We start from the raw sequence: 14,631 nt of genomic DNA, 5'->3' as shown, positions 1-14,631 counted from the left end.
GATGTTGCCGAAGCTGTGTGATTAAACTAGAATATTAGACTTTGCATTATTGAACCTACATTACACGTTCCAAGGTTGCATATTTATTAACCCTTTGACCAGGTGATAGATTGAGATAAGATTGTAGCCTATTGCATTGTTCAGAACATTGATTCCGTAATTAAGCTGTTAAAGCGTTTTGCATTTCTTGTAGAATGTGAACAAAATTGTGTATGTAACTGAAATACATGACTATTTTTTTTATTAATTTTGATTTTAAATTTTTTACTTCTTATTATAGGCAACCAATTACACTTTACTTAGTTTTTTTTTTTTTAGTTATTTTCGCTTCCCTATATTGCCAACCCGTGAGTCAAGTAACCTTTTTATCTACGAGTGGTTTGTTGTTTTCATAAAAAAAATTCCTCGTTCCTTTTTAGCTTCGATTTAATAAATGTAATTTACTATAATTGTTGTTTGTAAATACAAAAATGTCATCGATTTTGCTGTCCCTTCCGGAAATTTTTGCGTCGTACAAAAACTGGGTGAGCCAAAACCCCCAATTTGCCAGTGACTGTGAGACTTCAGCAAAGTGGATTTCTTATTTTATTGCCGGTGAGTCCCAAAACTCGCTTGTTAAATAATTACCTTGACTTTCAGGTAAAATCAACAGCTCTCATGTCTTGTCAGAGCTGGTGTACTGTTTGTCAAATCTGTTAGTTTTGTTAAATGACAGGATCATAAACAATGTTAGGCAACTGGAATTGCCAAGTTCTGGGGACACTTTAAAATTATGGTTGACGGTTGTGGAATATTGCGAGGTTTTGTTTGAATTATCAGCCCAAAAAATTTGGGGTAATGTGGGAAAATGGCTGATTGTTGTAGGAGTGCAAGTTTTCAAGTAGGTGATGAGAGTAAGCCATTACGTATTCAATTGTTTTTCATTTGACAGGTGTATAGCAAGGTTAATTCTTGTGTACAATCATAAAGAAAATATAATACAGACGCCTCCAATTCCATTGTTGGATAGAGGAAAGATACCGAAAGATGCTGTAAATTGCAGTTCGGTGAGAGAAATAGCTCAAGCGCAAATAAATTCTGCTACTTTTACCCTGAAAGAGTCAGGACGAGTGATAAGAAAAATTGATGCTTCACCTCCGATTAGTTTAAGGACGTGGAAGCCCCTAAAGGCACAAGAAACGTGTGATAATGAACAGACAATTGAACAAGCTTTGGCTGGAAGACAGCTCATTGCTGAAACTATTTATATAGTTAAACCCATGGTCCATTTAGCCTCACTGGCGTGTTTTGGAAATAATTCATGGAAGCCATGGATCATATCTCTTACAATGGACATAACTAGGTAAAACATGTAATTTTTTACAAAACATGTGTGATTAATGTATTCTTACAGTTTGCAGTTGTATAAATCATGTAAAGGAACAAAGAGCAATTACTTGACCCCTAAACAGAAATTACAATTATCTAAAAGGACAATTATTCTAGTTATGTATCTATTAAGATCGCCTTTTTATGATAAGTATAGCAAAGATAAGGTAAATGCGTTGTTAATTTCGTTGAGTAGAAATGTGCCTTTGGCAAAATTAATTTGTCAACCATTGGCACAGTATTTGCCATTCTGGCAAAGCAATTATTTCTACATGTGGTCCACTTAAGGATATGGTGATAAGTCTAAAACCAGGGTTATTAAAACAATTGGTACAGTCACAGAGATGGTATATTTTTACAAAGTACTTGGTTTCTTGTGTTTTATAATAAAGTTGAGAAAAAATTTATTTTGTTTTTGTGAACTGCCTTAAAAAGCTTACTACTTTATTGTGAGTTTTGTGACCATAAAACTTTTCAAGATTGCACCATAGGATTGTTCATAACAAATTTTCTTTTGATTTTTTATTGTTACAGGTCCTCTTCTATTAAATTATAAAGATAATAAATCGATTTTTGTGTTGGGTGGGTCACTATATTTTGTATTTAAATTATTTTTTGACGCATTTTTCCGCATTCTGACATTTTTGTCATCGAATTTTTTTATTTAACTTTGTAACAACAATGTTTTCTATAAACCGCAACTCCTATCTACACACCAGAAGCAGTTCTGTAAATCTCCGAATTATAAACAGATGTGTTGACTTAGGTATTAAATATTTGTGTGCATTCCCGCCGATATTAATAATTTCCAGCAAGAAGCCAGCCCACCCTTCATGACTCCTCCTATTTTGAGCCCCCCTGGTATCGCTTGACTTCTGAACAACCTGATATTCCTTGCGAGTTTGTTGACCCCACCAGAAGACCAGTCGCATTTGGAAATTGGGCTTTGCCTAAACTCGTACTTTTTATCTCACTTTTAATATAAATTTAACATTTTTCTATTCCTAGAGACGTGAGTTGCACCACGAAGAGGAATTAATCGTAATTCAAGCTCTTCGAAGCATTAGCGATTTAATACACGACCCGGAAAAGGCCTACGAAGCTATCAGGCTCCAGATTCCGGATAGGTTTAAATAAAATAGTAAATTTTGTAGTAATAGAGATTTTGAGCAGATTGTGTGATAAACTCCTTGATCCTCTACCTCCCGTCCGTGAAAACGCAGCTTTGATTCTATCCATCTTGGCAGAATTTGCTGAGGGAAAAGAAGCAATTTTACGAAATAACTCGCTGCTAGAAAATTTATATTTAGGTCTGGGTGACGGACAAATGTCGGTGCGGCTAAAAGTCGCTGCGTGTTTACGAAATATTGCCACCCTCTGGACGAGTAAACGACGAATTTTTTGTGTGTGAAAGTTATGAATGAAATTTCAGCCGCCGATGTTTTGGTTGACTCCGGGCTCATACAAGCCCTTCTTGAAATAATTGATAAAGAAGAAGACCGCGACATTGTTCTAATCCACTTAGAAACACTCAAATATTTGATGTACGAATGCGGCAAATGTGTTGCTTTGAAAAATAACGGTTTCCGAATTTTCGTAAGTAACACAGAGGTAAAAATATCACCTAATTGTTTGATAAATAAAGAGCAAATATCTGGATCATGAATCACCGGCAATTGTTTGCAAAGCGCTTGATTGCCTTTCGATTTTAACCTCGACAAAGAAAGGCAAAAAGCTCGCACTTGAGAAGAAATTATTGAAAACGTTGAATCGACTCTTACACTACGGAGTACATAGTGAAGTTTTTCCACCAATTTTTTTTGATACCAAATTGTAGGACAACGATATATGCACAAGTGCAGCTTCTGTCGTCATGTTTTGCACGGTTAAAACAAGAGCAAAGCATGCAGCTGCTGAAATTAAACCTCTTCCAAAACGCTTAGTTAAACTCGCCACAAACCCGCTTAATCCCACTTTGCAAATGTTCTGCTTGAAGGTGAGAAAAAATTTTTTGGTCTCATTTTAAAATGCGCAAATTCAGGCCTTGACAAATATTTGCGAACATCCTGACATTAGGAAAGAAATGCGTGAGAAATATTACGATGCTCTGGCAAATTTGCAAGTTGGGAGTAATGAAGCGTACAAAAAGATTCTTCTGCAAATTGTCGGATGGGTTCCACACAAATGGACGACTTAAAATCCAAGATGATTTAGAAAATGAAATAAATTTTTGTTTAAAAGCTATTTAATAATTTTTAACGCCATTTAATTGTTCCGATACCTATTTTTATTTTTTTATACATTATTTATTTACTTCGAACCACAAATTCTGGTATCCAGTTTACCTTGTTTACAAGTACCGTTGATAAAATTGCTGATAAACAAGTGTTTACATATCCAGAGCCAATAACAACATATTTTTTTCTCAAATCAATATTAAAACAAAATGTCAATTTATGTGTGAAATAAACTAAGGCATCTTGATAAAAAAATAAAAGTAAATGTTTTTTACTCAAATAACAAGTCTGAAGGAAAGTTTCGAATGATTTGCGCGTTACTCTAGCAAGCATTAAAATAAACAAAATTCGACCCCTCTTCGACGTGGGGGCCATTGGGGTCTATTTATAGTCAGATTATATTTACAGGCACTTATCTTGTTAAAAAAAATTAACCAGTGCAAAGAATAATGGAAATAATCGCTCGGAAATGGCATAAAAATAGCTTCCCTTCCCGGTCTGTAATTTCTGATTAACAGGAAAATGGGCATTTATTTAAACAATTGCAAATTGTTATAATAAAGTGTAATCTTTAATCGTAATTCGTATAAAAAAAGCTGAGCATGCGTGTGCTCGTCCGACATCGGCAACACATTTACATTTTACTGCAGTCTGCGAGTCCTGCTAGTATTTTACCGACTACCCGAGTTGTAAACAAGTACTGAAACAAACAGCTGATTTTGACAGTGGTATTATTAGGATGAAGACGAAGGATTTTAAATAAACACAGCGCTTTCATTGTAAAAAGTGAATCGTAGTTTCATTCATAAAAGTTTCATTTAATTAGTTTTAACGTTATAAATAATGAGTGCCGTTGCACAAGTGGTAAGTTGAACGTTTGTTTACAATAAAAAAATTAAAGACGAATTTTGTGCGGTTTGAATGAATTAGATTAATTTTTAGTCACGTTATTTATTTCAACGTACTTGGGGTATTAATAAACGGTTTATATTTGTAAATAATCAATAGATTCATAATTTCAGTCATTGATTGACTGCCTGTTTGTCACAAGCCGGCCACTCAACTTAGCTATTTCCTAAAAAAGATTTTTATGTAAATCGATTAGAAATATTGCCTTGGAAGGGTCTGTGGTCGATAAATTAGATTAGATACTTGACTTCAGAATAAAAGAAATTGCAACTGTATTTTTTTTCTTAATAATAATCCGTTATTAACTATTAAAAGAAAAGAAAATTATAAGATTTTTGACCTTGCACGATATCGCTAATTATAGTAATTAATTAATTTGTGTGGTTTGGTATGGAATTTTTGCAGGTGCTGGTGAACCACCTGCGAATTAAAAATTGTAACACGTATTAAATTGTTTACAACAATCAATCATATAGTTATCACAATGACTAAAAAATAAACGACTTGAACTTGAATTTATCTGTTTTGTGACAAAAACAAGTTAATGTGTGTTTTACAAATTGGCTTTGTTTGATTTTAAATCGTTGTATTAATTAATTTACAGTCTACAGTTTACGCTTGTCTTTGCGCTTGATAATTACTGAGTATAATTAAAAAATATTTATTTAATGAGTTTTTTTCGCAATTGCGCTGAAAATAAATGTTTGCGTTTCTGGTTTACGGTCTGTAGTTGACAATTTTCTGTAATGATGGATTATTATATTGAATAACAGTGTAAAGGTTGCTTGTGTTATCATTATGCAACAATTTAATATTGCCCTAGTTTAAAGTACATTCAATATTTCTCACGTCGATTTCAACCAAAATTTAGTTAAATTGTAAATTGCATTATTAAATTCTTTTACTTTATGTTTGAGAAAAAAATAGAGCACCTTTAAATTATTTTAGACAAGTTTCGGCACATTTAACCTTGACATCACGTACAGTTGAAACAGATAGTTCAAAAGCCAAAACAACACGTAGTTCATTGTAACAAAACTTTGCTGAATCACTTTGTTTCGAATTTTTGCCCTGACCTTAAAAAATCTTGTTCCCCTAAGACAATCCGTTACGCAGTTTATTGTGTGTGCTCTATATGACTCAAATATTTATCATTGTTAAATGCAAACAACGAAAATTAAACTCGAATTGTGATAACAATAATACTTACTTTTTTCAGGTGAAGAGTGTGGGTCCCAAACTGGTTCCATTTTTCAAGACGGTCACCATTTACTTTGTTGTATTCTTGCCATACAATCTACCGTCAGTTTTATCAACGATTTTAAAATGTTTACCAATTTTAAGTTTAATGCTTTTTGTTTTACTCCATGGCATGAGTTTAGGTGATGAGTAAGTCGAGTAAGTAATCCATTGGTTCCTTGGTCTATTTCCTCGTCCTAGATACAGATACTCGAGGAGAATTCTAGTCGGCTTAATTTTCTGTTGTTTGGGAGATGCATTTTTGATATGGCCTGGATATTTCGAAGTCGGAATGTTAGCCTTTGCCATAGGGCACATAAACTATATTCTCGCATTCGGTTTTAAACCATTTAATTTTAAATTAGGGGCATGTTTATATGCTATTAATGTAATGGGTATGTTAACAATGTTTTTTATTAAAAACTTTCTCCGATTGTTTCAATTGTAGGTCTAGCGTATTTAATGTCAGGTTTACACGGTATTCTTGTTCCTGGTGTAACTATTTACACGTTTATTTTGACAACGATGATGTGGAGGGCTATTGCTCGAGTCCAGTTTTTCGAGGTAAAAATATGAAAACGAAGTCAACTTTTCCAATGATTTTTTCAGGATTTGTGGACATGGAGCAAGTTGTGTTCGTGTGTTGGAGGAGTTCTTTTCGTACTTTCCGATCTCATACTCGGTTTAGATCGGTTCAAATTTTCAGTTGATCATTCACAGGTAACTACAATTACCATTTAATTTCCAGAATACTAATTATTTTTTAGGCTCTTGTTATGTCGACTTATTATGCAGCTCAGTTGGGTATTGCTTTAAGTGTCGTAGATGCCAAATCTCAAGCGACCGCGCGGTCACATAAAGTAAAATAACTAAATTCATGTCTAGTATTCACTTGTTTGTGTTTGTGTTCAGACTTTAAGAGTCTTCCATGAAAAACAGATTTTTTTAAGTCAGAGGTTGGATTTTTTGGTGCACATAAATAACAAGCCTACAACTCAATTCCTGACTTTTTGTGATAATTATCCGTTCATAAGTAAGACTGTGTCAAAACAAAAAACAGTTTCCTAACTTTGTAATTCTACGTCGTTCTTTTTTGAGTTTGTTTAAGTTTTTACTTTGACTGACTTCCTGTTACCTGTTTCTGACAAAATTGGGGAAATAAGTTCCCGAAGATGAGTATTAGGTAAACCCCACCAAATAAAGCTCACTTTTTTAGTCTTCCTTTAATTTTATTTCAATAGGCTGCACACAGTATCTGTGATTTTAAATATAATCTTGTTTTTAGATGTTGGATAGAAAGTATGTATCATAATACTTAAAATACATAATAAAATATAAATATAACACTTAAATACATTTTATAATAAAACATTGTACTTTACCCAACATTGTAGGTAAGTTTGCAGATAGCACTAGGGCCGAATTTTTTTTACTAATCTAGTTACGTGTAAAAGGGCCTTTTTATTAAGGTACTGGTTTTGACAATTATATCGCCCAATTAATACTTGATTTAATTTTCTCTAATAAAACGTCGCCCTTTTTCTTATACATCACATGATATAATGTAAGTACGCAAAACAATTTTTTAAATCTTGCATTTTCACTCCGTCGTATCCCAAAGTGTTACAACTCATTGTTCTTATCTAGAAAAATATGCTTCACCAACTTGACTATTGCGAAACCACAAAAGACACAAAATAAATGAAAACAAAATTGCACTAAGACTAGATTCACACTGTAGTAATAACAAAATCTGTGAAACTTACTGGTAAGAGCATATTGAAAAACTGAAGTGATGTTAAACACGAAAACACGACTTTTATACTTAATAAGGTAACTAGAGCCTAATTAACATATGTGAAACAATTTAAATTAATCATGGTATCAGAAATTTGGTTCTGAACCAGATCTTACTGAGTATTGTGAACACTGTGAACCCCTTGAGATACAATTGAAGTCTTTGGGCACTGGAGAATTACCTTTTTCCAAAAGCACTCCTGCTTCCATTTCGTTCATTTCTTGCGAATTGTTTGAACTGTTGCTTGAATTTCCGCGTTGACGGACCATGTATGGGGTGTTATTGGGTGAGGGGGTCTCGCGTCCCTAAAACACAACCACTGTTGGCAAAACTGAGGCTTGGAAACGGGGGATTGAACGCACCTATCAATCAAATAAAAATCAAACAAACAAGAAATATTTTTTCATTTGTTTAAGAGGTGCTTCGTTGTAATGTTAGTGGTCAAATACTAGCAAAAAACATCAAAAAACAAGTCACGAGTGAATATTAAAATAGTTTTTATTATAAAAATCACATTTGCGAGGAGATAATTAATCACACAGTTGATCACAGCTGTTACGGACATAGCAAAAAACCAAAATTTAATACCCCAATCCGCATATTATTTTTTTGCTCTCACTTTCAAGAGGCTTTTCTCCAACTGAGAAAAAATTAATTATTTTACAGTTTGTTTACGTAATTTTCGTACTTTTTGAATGTCAACTCACTTGTTTGGACGGGCCGCAGCATGTGTTTTGTACGCAGTCGTCACTGTCTGTGGTTTTGGGACAATCAAGAACACAATCTTCGGTTTGGTCGTTATCTGTGATTTCCGGTGCTTGATAATCTATAAATTCCGGTTGGATTGTCGTCGAATGGATGCCTTCGTTGTGGAAGAATTCTTTGACTTTTTCAGCGATTTTCATGTATTCGGATAAATTACGGCACCTGTGGCACACTTGTTTCAAATCGAAACTCAATTATTTGGAAAAATATTACTTAATATGGGCAGAAGCGATGATCCGGTCTCCGGCCAATTGCCACACGTGGAACTCGTGAACTCCTACGACTCCATCAACTTTTGCTAATAATCGTCTTTGAATCGCGTCGACTTGGATATGTGTTGGTACAGTTTGCAATAAAATTAAAGCAGAATCTCGTAACAGTGGCCATACAGAATTCATTATTAACAATACCAGCAATATGCTCAAAGCTGGATCGATATAATTTCTGTATTTCCATGAAGACAACCAAAAGACAATCGCTGATATAATTACAATAACTGAACCTAAAGCATCGGATAAGACGTGCAAAAAAACTCCTCTCATATTCATTTGTCCCGGACTGGAATGCCCATGGTGGGAGGCTTTTTCTGGAGGAGGACTAGGATAACTTTCGTCATTTTCGTTATCGTCAGTCATGGCGAGTTGTGTTAGACGATTTCGACTATGAGCTAAACGACCATGAGAGTGACCATGGCTGCTACCATGTTCTGAAAATCGTCCTTTAGAAACAACCAACGACAAAAATAGTCATACCATGAAACAAAAGCAGTCCTATACAATTAACAAGAAGTCCCAAAACGCCAACTATGACCAACAATTGCGGATCGTGTATAGCTTCACTCTCGATGAACCTCTTGCAAGCTTCCACCGTAATGGAAAAACAAAGAGCTACGAGGAAGACGGCGTTGACGAGAGCACCGAGAACTTCAGCTCTGGCCCAGCCGAACGTATTTTTCGACCATTTCTTCGGAGACATCTGGAAGTTTCCGCGTAAGGAAAAACAGTGACGCTTTTCATTTGTTTTACCTTGACTGATACAAAGGCCACCATCAAGGCAGCCACGTCGCTTAACATGTGAAAACTGTCCGCGACCAAAGCCATCGAATTTGTTATGTAACCTACTACAATTTCGACGAAGAAGAAGGATGTCGTCAGCCCTAACATCGAGAGCAGACGACATTTTTTCCCAGCCCATTTTGGCATTGTGATCTGGAACAAAAAAATCCGAATTCTAATTATTATTTGCTTCGCAAGTTGTTATGCGCATAATGTATTTATTACTTGGTCCTTAAATAGTGATGTCCATAACAATTAATTTAAGAGCGAAATGAAATAACTTGAGCTTAATCACTTTAATGTTCAGAACGAAAATCGGTCAAAAAGAGAAACATTTTTAAATATCTGATTCGTTGAAAAATACGTACATTGTCATTAAGCAGGGATCGTTTAATAAAACCAATGACCACTTTTTAGTTGAAAATCTTTGTTCTCAAAAACCATAAATTACGTGAAGCTCACTTGACATAATAAGATGTTAAGTTTAAAGAACAAAGTAAAAATCTTATCACTTAAAAATTATAGAAATGTATTTTATATTATTTAAAAGCAATAAGTGACGTAATTTTTTTATTTATGCTGTTAAAGTGTTGTTTTAACGCAATTAGTTGGGTGTGTAAAAATTTGCTCATGAATAAAATATTTCAATTGTAATCCTTTTGTTATTTCCCATTGTCGTTGAAGTCCTTATTAATTAGTTTGATTAACTACCTTATCGCAGTTATTTCCATTTGGACATGAAAAACATGATTATTAAACTTTATGGTCAAATTTTGATTTATTTTACAATTTAACCTTTTTTTTTTCAGACAATGCCTTTATAAAACAAATAATTTAATTCTTTCGGCAGATAATTTTTTTTATTTGATGTGAGCGCAAATAGAAATTTTTTGCCCTGAATAAACATTATTTGACAAAAGACTAGACTTAAGTCAATAAAAAATTTCTTGTGCAATTTTTACAATGTGGTTAAATCAGAAACTTACTAGTGACAGTCGGTAAAAAATATTTTTTGGAACAGTTCACAAAACCCATATGACCTCATCAATCAACAATATTGGATTTAAAAAAACAACCACAATACCACAGTTCGATAAAAGCACGACCACTTCCTTTTAATTTCTGTTTACTTTAAGTTGTTTATGTTGTTAGTTTGAAACTAAGCTACAAACACTCATTATTTTATAATCGACTGCTTAGTTTTATCCGTTATGTACAAGTGTGGACCATTAAACACAACCAACATTAACTACCACCTACTTTTGCATCAAATACCAAATTTGGCACAATATGTGCCAAACATTTTTGCACTTCGTGAAGAATTGTTAAAAATTTAGACGTGATTATTGCTTTCACTTGAACTCGGCATATATTCTTTCTAGATTGTAATTTCGATATGAAGAAAGCATAAAACCAAACAAAACATTTAGAAAAATGAGATAATTAGGTGTTTGACCTGCTTATTGATTAAGTTTGCATCACGAAATGCTTATCGGATTTTCTGTGCTGAACTATAATTTCCATTTTGAACTACTTATTTAGCCACTATTTTGTGTTACTGCACACTTATTACAAAGATAAAAATCACAATTAATACATTTTAAACTATTAGATAAGATCGACTGACACGAGTAAATTCAAGATAAAAAAAATGAAATTATGCAATGGTTTGAAGACAGTAAAACTAAAAAAAAATATAGATCTTTTCAACATTGACCGAGTTTGATTTGCATTGAAATCGATTATAACAGCAAGGTAAGTTAATTATTTTAGCAGATTCTACAATGACGAACATCTTAGAAATCGAGTAATGTAATATTTAAATTCTTGCTGCATTATTCATACAGTCTGCTAGTAATTTTGTAAGGTTGCTGCAATATTTCTTATGTAAATGCAGTTGTCGTCAGGTATTTCAATAGATGAATTTTTATCATAAAAAATTGATGCACCATGTTAAATTCTTGCCTTAAACGTAATCTGCAAAGTGGTTCACCTTGGAAAAAAAACAACTACGAAGTTTATGGTATAGGAAATAATTCGATAAATAATTTTCTCAAAACACTGCTTTCATGAAATCAACAATATGTTGTATGTTCGCCGATTATAAGATGAGTAATTCGAAAAGAAACAACATTGAAATCAATTATTAAGTGCCTACCACACTTTGGTTTAATAACAAACAAAGGAGAAAGTTACATTTAAAGATTACAACGCTTATTGCAAAAACTTTCTTTGAGGAAATATTATCTAATGAAAAGTCTACTTTTATTAACAATAATTTCCATATCACATAGTACACAAAACGTAAAATTCACGCCGAAGGTTCACTTCTAACCGGTTACTGCTTGAGTTGTGGTCATAAATCAACCGAGTTTAATCCGCGTTTTGTGCTTTTAAAAAAAAAAGAGATTTTTCTGATGAGTGATGACACAGCATTTTGGAAACTCGGATTTCCAAATTTGGATCTTAAAAAAGTAACAAATCGACTGTCTCAAGTAGCTGTTTTAAAATTTTTCATTATCTTTATTTTTCATAAAAATATAAGTTTACAATAGATAAGTTTAATGACATTGTGGAAATTCAACATAAAATTTGCTTTTGGGTTGGGCTAAAAATTTGCAGACTGTTCCTTTGTGTTCATGGAGGTGAAATAACCTAAACCTTTGTTTCTGGGCTTTAGGGGTTTACGAAATGTTTATAATCGATAGGAAAAGTGGGTTATTGATAAGGTTTTTGTACGTAACTGTTAACAAAGCAGTACCTTTGTATAAACAAAGAATTTAGAAAAAAAACTGCTCTAAATAGAAAATTCTCACCTGTCTTGTTTAAAACTGTCTCGCTTGTATCACCATGTTACTAAAATAAAAAGCATGGGTCAATTTTTGTAGATTTTGTCTCCTGTATAAGCACTTGTAAACACGATATCACAGCATATTTGTTTTAACTTGTAGATTTAAAAGATTTTTGTTAAAACGAAATAAAACATTAATTAAAAGTCTAATTAAAAACACTGTAATGGTTAATGGAAAAGCTGAGCTTGTTAATTATTTAATACATAAGCGTACGTCATACAATTTGACAGAAAGGACACTTCACAACCATAGAATCACTACAACTGAAGAATTCACAGACAATAGATGTTCTCGATTCGCCGGTGGCATTTCAGCCAATGAATGAACGATTTTCCAGTGACGTCAGCAAAAAAGTCGGGAACATAAACGTAAATAATCGACAAATAAACACTAAAAATAAGAGGAATGTAACATTTTTGTAGAAATAATTACTAGACAAGGAAAAAATCGATAACCGTCTTATAGAATTTCTCAATTATTTTATATCGCGCTATCTAGTTCAACTTTTATGTCATTGATAAGTATTTAGTGGTGGGGTTTAAGTTGGCGGCAATGCGAATTTAAATTATAAAAAAAATTATGGCGTTTTAAGAGTTGCTATGTCGATTGAAAAGCTTTATTTTGGCCTTTACTTTTATTTTTGTAAATTTTAATATTCAAATTTATATCTGGATAGTTGAAAAATCAGTGGTTGAAACACCTGTCGAGTGATCAACTGTCAAAATGACATTGACGTAACCTCAAAAAATTGTGTTTTGGATTTGGAAAAGTTATTTTTCCTCTTAGAAAATCCACCATGAGGGGGCTTTTCTGGAAAGCGATGGGTTCGGTGGGTTACGTAATTCAGTATGCGTGTGTGGCTCACTGCACTTTTGAATATTTAGGCGATTTTGTTTTGGTAATGAAATTAATGACATTTGAATTATTTGCTTAATGATCTGCAATTTTAGTGTTCAGGGCCTTCAATGGAACCAACAATTTATTCGGACGATATTTTATTAACTGAACATATCAGTGCTAGAATGAATAGAATAGATAGGGGAAATATTGTTATAGCTAAATGTCCTTCTAACCCTAAGCAAAATATCTGTAAAAGAGTGGTGGGATTACCTGGGGATAAAATTCGAATTGGTTTTAACAACTATGAAATTGTGCCGAGGGGTCATGTGTGGTTGGAGGGCGACAATTCTGGTAATTCTTCTGATTCTAGAAATTATGGACCAGTGCCCCAAGGGCTAATTCGAAGTAGGGCCGTGTGTCGAGTGTGGCCTCTAAAGGACATAAAGTTATTAACTAACTAATTACTAATTAACTCTTATCCCAGTAGCCAATAATAATACCAATTAGAAAAATAATTGTTAAAATCTGTGATTCGTTGATTTGTAAATTTTATAAAAATAAATAAACGAAAATATAATATGTTGTTCCTTGATGTCTGTTTTATTTGTTTTAGTTTATTTTCACATTTTGTGTTAGTTCAAGTGTTGGCAACACAAAAACTACAGTGTATGTATGGTTGCATGTAATTTTAAACAATTTCTTTTTTTTGTTCAACGGAAAGCCGTTCAAACAAATCTTCAAACGAAAAAAAAAGAATTTTTAAGAAAGACAGTAAACAAATTGGTTTTTTTTACAATTGGATGTTGTTCCTGATTTAAATCAGTATCTCACACACAGAGTTTTTATCTTATTTTGAATATTAGTAATGTCTGTGGTAATGGATAGCAAAAAATTCTACAGTTTTTATTTTTTTAGGAAAAAACGTATAGTTTAAATTCCATGAAAAAAATATAGTAACATAAGTAGGTAATCTACAATACGCCAAAAATAAATAAAAAGTTCTTTCTGTGCAGTTTTATTATAAAAAAAATTAATTGGTCAAAAATAGTTTTTTTTTTTAATTTATATTTAAACGACACGGGCAAAAAATTTTAAATTAATATACCTACATTGCTGCTAAAGCCATCAAAAAGTTATATTTTTTTCAAAATTTTGAACTACGATATTTTTTTTTATTCTGTATAGTTCAACCTTAAATACAGGATGAATATAAAGTATGGAACCAAGCGGTTTTATTTTTAATCATTTGCCTCCAGCAAATAATAATTAATATAAATTAAAGTAATATAAAAAATGTGATCGTATTTTCAGAACGAAATTTTATTTTGTTTTTGATTATGCCATTTTGTTGTCAAAATTTGCAATTTATGTGTAAATTTTTTTTTGAAAAAATTAAATATAAAGCGGATAGTTGTAATCCTTAGAGTATAGCTTTTATGAGAAAAATGATTTTATAGTGGGTTGCCATTTAAAAAAATATTTTTTTTTGTAGAACTCAAAAACAAAAGGAAATTTCGAAAAATTTTATTCTTGTTAAATTATCACATTTTTATAGTACTTTATCACTC

The 14,631-nt window shown here is 32.6% G+C and overlaps 4 protein-coding genes across 6 annotated transcripts; 3 read left to right on the top strand and 1 right to left on the bottom strand.

The window, feature by feature from the left end:
* Nucleotides 1-323: 323 nt before the first annotated feature.
* LOC123004664 (peroxisomal membrane protein PEX16) lies at nucleotides 324-1,773 on the top strand. The gene is made up of 4 exons (XM_044398027.1): nucleotides 324-594; nucleotides 640-880; nucleotides 932-1,342; nucleotides 1,394-1,773. Exons 1-4 carry the CDS (start codon nucleotides 471-473, stop codon nucleotides 1,653-1,655), a joined length of 1,038 nt encoding a protein of 345 aa, XP_044253962.1. The 5' UTR covers nucleotides 324-470; the 3' UTR covers nucleotides 1,656-1,773.
* Nucleotides 1,774-1,912: 139 nt separating this feature from the next.
* LOC123004661 (radial spoke head 14 homolog) lies at nucleotides 1,913-7,097 on the top strand. Its single transcript, XM_044398023.1, has 12 exons — nucleotides 1,913-2,134; nucleotides 2,181-2,326; nucleotides 2,377-2,495; nucleotides 2,542-2,753; nucleotides 2,801-2,964; nucleotides 3,014-3,157; nucleotides 3,206-3,364; nucleotides 5,734-5,903; nucleotides 5,955-6,148; nucleotides 6,202-6,317; nucleotides 6,363-6,473; nucleotides 6,521-7,097. Exons 1-12 carry the CDS (start codon nucleotides 2,050-2,052, stop codon nucleotides 6,620-6,622), a joined length of 1,722 nt encoding a protein of 573 aa, XP_044253958.1. The 5' UTR covers nucleotides 1,913-2,049; the 3' UTR covers nucleotides 6,623-7,097.
* Nucleotides 6,962-12,592, bottom strand: LOC123004662 (zinc transporter 1). Of its 3 annotated transcripts, none has more exons than XM_044398024.1 (7): nucleotides 12,188-12,592; nucleotides 9,342-9,524; nucleotides 9,069-9,291; nucleotides 8,530-9,022; nucleotides 8,259-8,478; nucleotides 8,171-8,191; nucleotides 6,962-7,856 (listed from the first exon to the last, which is right to left on the bottom strand). In XM_044398024.1, exons 2-7 carry the CDS (start codon nucleotides 9,516-9,518, stop codon nucleotides 7,638-7,640), a joined length of 1,353 nt encoding a protein of 450 aa, XP_044253959.1. In that variant the 5' UTR covers nucleotides 9,519-9,524; nucleotides 12,188-12,592; the 3' UTR covers nucleotides 6,962-7,637. The 3 variants fall into 3 exon arrangements, with proteins under 3 accessions (XP_044253959.1, XP_044253960.1, XP_044253961.1); XM_044398025.1 differs by lacking the exon at nucleotides 12,188-12,592 and adding an exon at nucleotides 10,358-10,510; XM_044398026.1 differs by lacking the exon at nucleotides 8,171-8,191 and having other exon boundaries at nucleotides 12,188-12,565.
* A 200-nt stretch (nucleotides 12,593-12,792) lies between these two features.
* LOC123005399 (mitochondrial inner membrane protease subunit 1) lies at nucleotides 12,793-13,640 on the top strand. The gene is made up of 2 exons (XM_044399128.1): nucleotides 12,793-13,121; nucleotides 13,174-13,640. Exons 1-2 carry the CDS (start codon nucleotides 13,020-13,022, stop codon nucleotides 13,522-13,524), a joined length of 453 nt encoding a protein of 150 aa, XP_044255063.1. The 5' UTR covers nucleotides 12,793-13,019; the 3' UTR covers nucleotides 13,525-13,640.
* Nucleotides 13,641-14,631: the final 991 nt, after the last annotated feature.

Source organism: Tribolium madens, unplaced genomic scaffold (genome assembly GCF_015345945.1).
Source record: "Tribolium madens isolate multiple individuals breed KSU strain unplaced genomic scaffold, Tmad_KSU_1.1 Scaffold_20;HRSCAF=117;Tcas5.2_LG4, whole genome shotgun sequence".
NCBI lineage: Eukaryota > Metazoa > Arthropoda > Insecta > Coleoptera > Tenebrionidae > Tribolium > Tribolium madens.
The sequence above is the reverse complement of the archived record's forward strand: the minus strand, read 5'-3'. Positions and strand labels throughout refer to the sequence as shown.

Bases quoted from the DNA above. Each gene is read 5' to 3' on its own strand.
- LOC123004664 (XM_044398027.1), top strand. From the start codon at position 471: ATGTCATCGATTTTGCTGTCCCTTCCGGAAATTTTTGCGTCGTACAAA. The intron at 595-639 runs GTGAGTCCCAAA...CTTGACTTTCAG, and splicing joins GATTTCTTATTTTATTGCCG to GTAAAATCAACAGCTCTCAT. The intron at 1,343-1,393 runs GTAAAACATGTA...GTATTCTTACAG, and splicing joins CTTACAATGGACATAACTAG to TTTGCAGTTGTATAAATCAT.
- LOC123004661 (XM_044398023.1), top strand. From the start codon at position 2,050: ATGTTTTCTATAAACCGCAACTCCTATCTACACACCAGAAGCAGTTCT. The intron at 3,158-3,205 runs GTACATAGTGAA...ACCAAATTGTAG, and splicing joins ATCGACTCTTACACTACGGA to GACAACGATATATGCACAAG. The intron at 6,318-6,362 runs GTAAAAATATGA...TGATTTTTTCAG, and splicing joins CTCGAGTCCAGTTTTTCGAG to GATTTGTGGACATGGAGCAA.
- LOC123004662 (XM_044398024.1), bottom strand. From the start codon at position 9,518: ATGCCAAAATGGGCTGGGAAAAAATGTCGTCTGCTCTCGATGTTAGGG. The intron at 8,192-8,258 runs GTGAGTTGACAT...ATTTTTTCTCAG, and splicing joins GCTGCGGCCCGTCCAAACAA to TTGGAGAAAAGCCTCTTGAA. The intron at 7,857-8,170 runs GTGAGAGCAAAA...GTTGTGTTTTAG, and splicing joins TGGAGAAAAGCCTCTTGAAA to GGACGCGAGACCCCCTCACC.
- LOC123005399 (XM_044399128.1), top strand. From the start codon at position 13,020: ATGAGGGGGCTTTTCTGGAAAGCGATGGGTTCGGTGGGTTACGTAATT. The intron at 13,122-13,173 runs GTAATGAAATTA...CTGCAATTTTAG, and splicing joins ATTTAGGCGATTTTGTTTTG to TGTTCAGGGCCTTCAATGGA.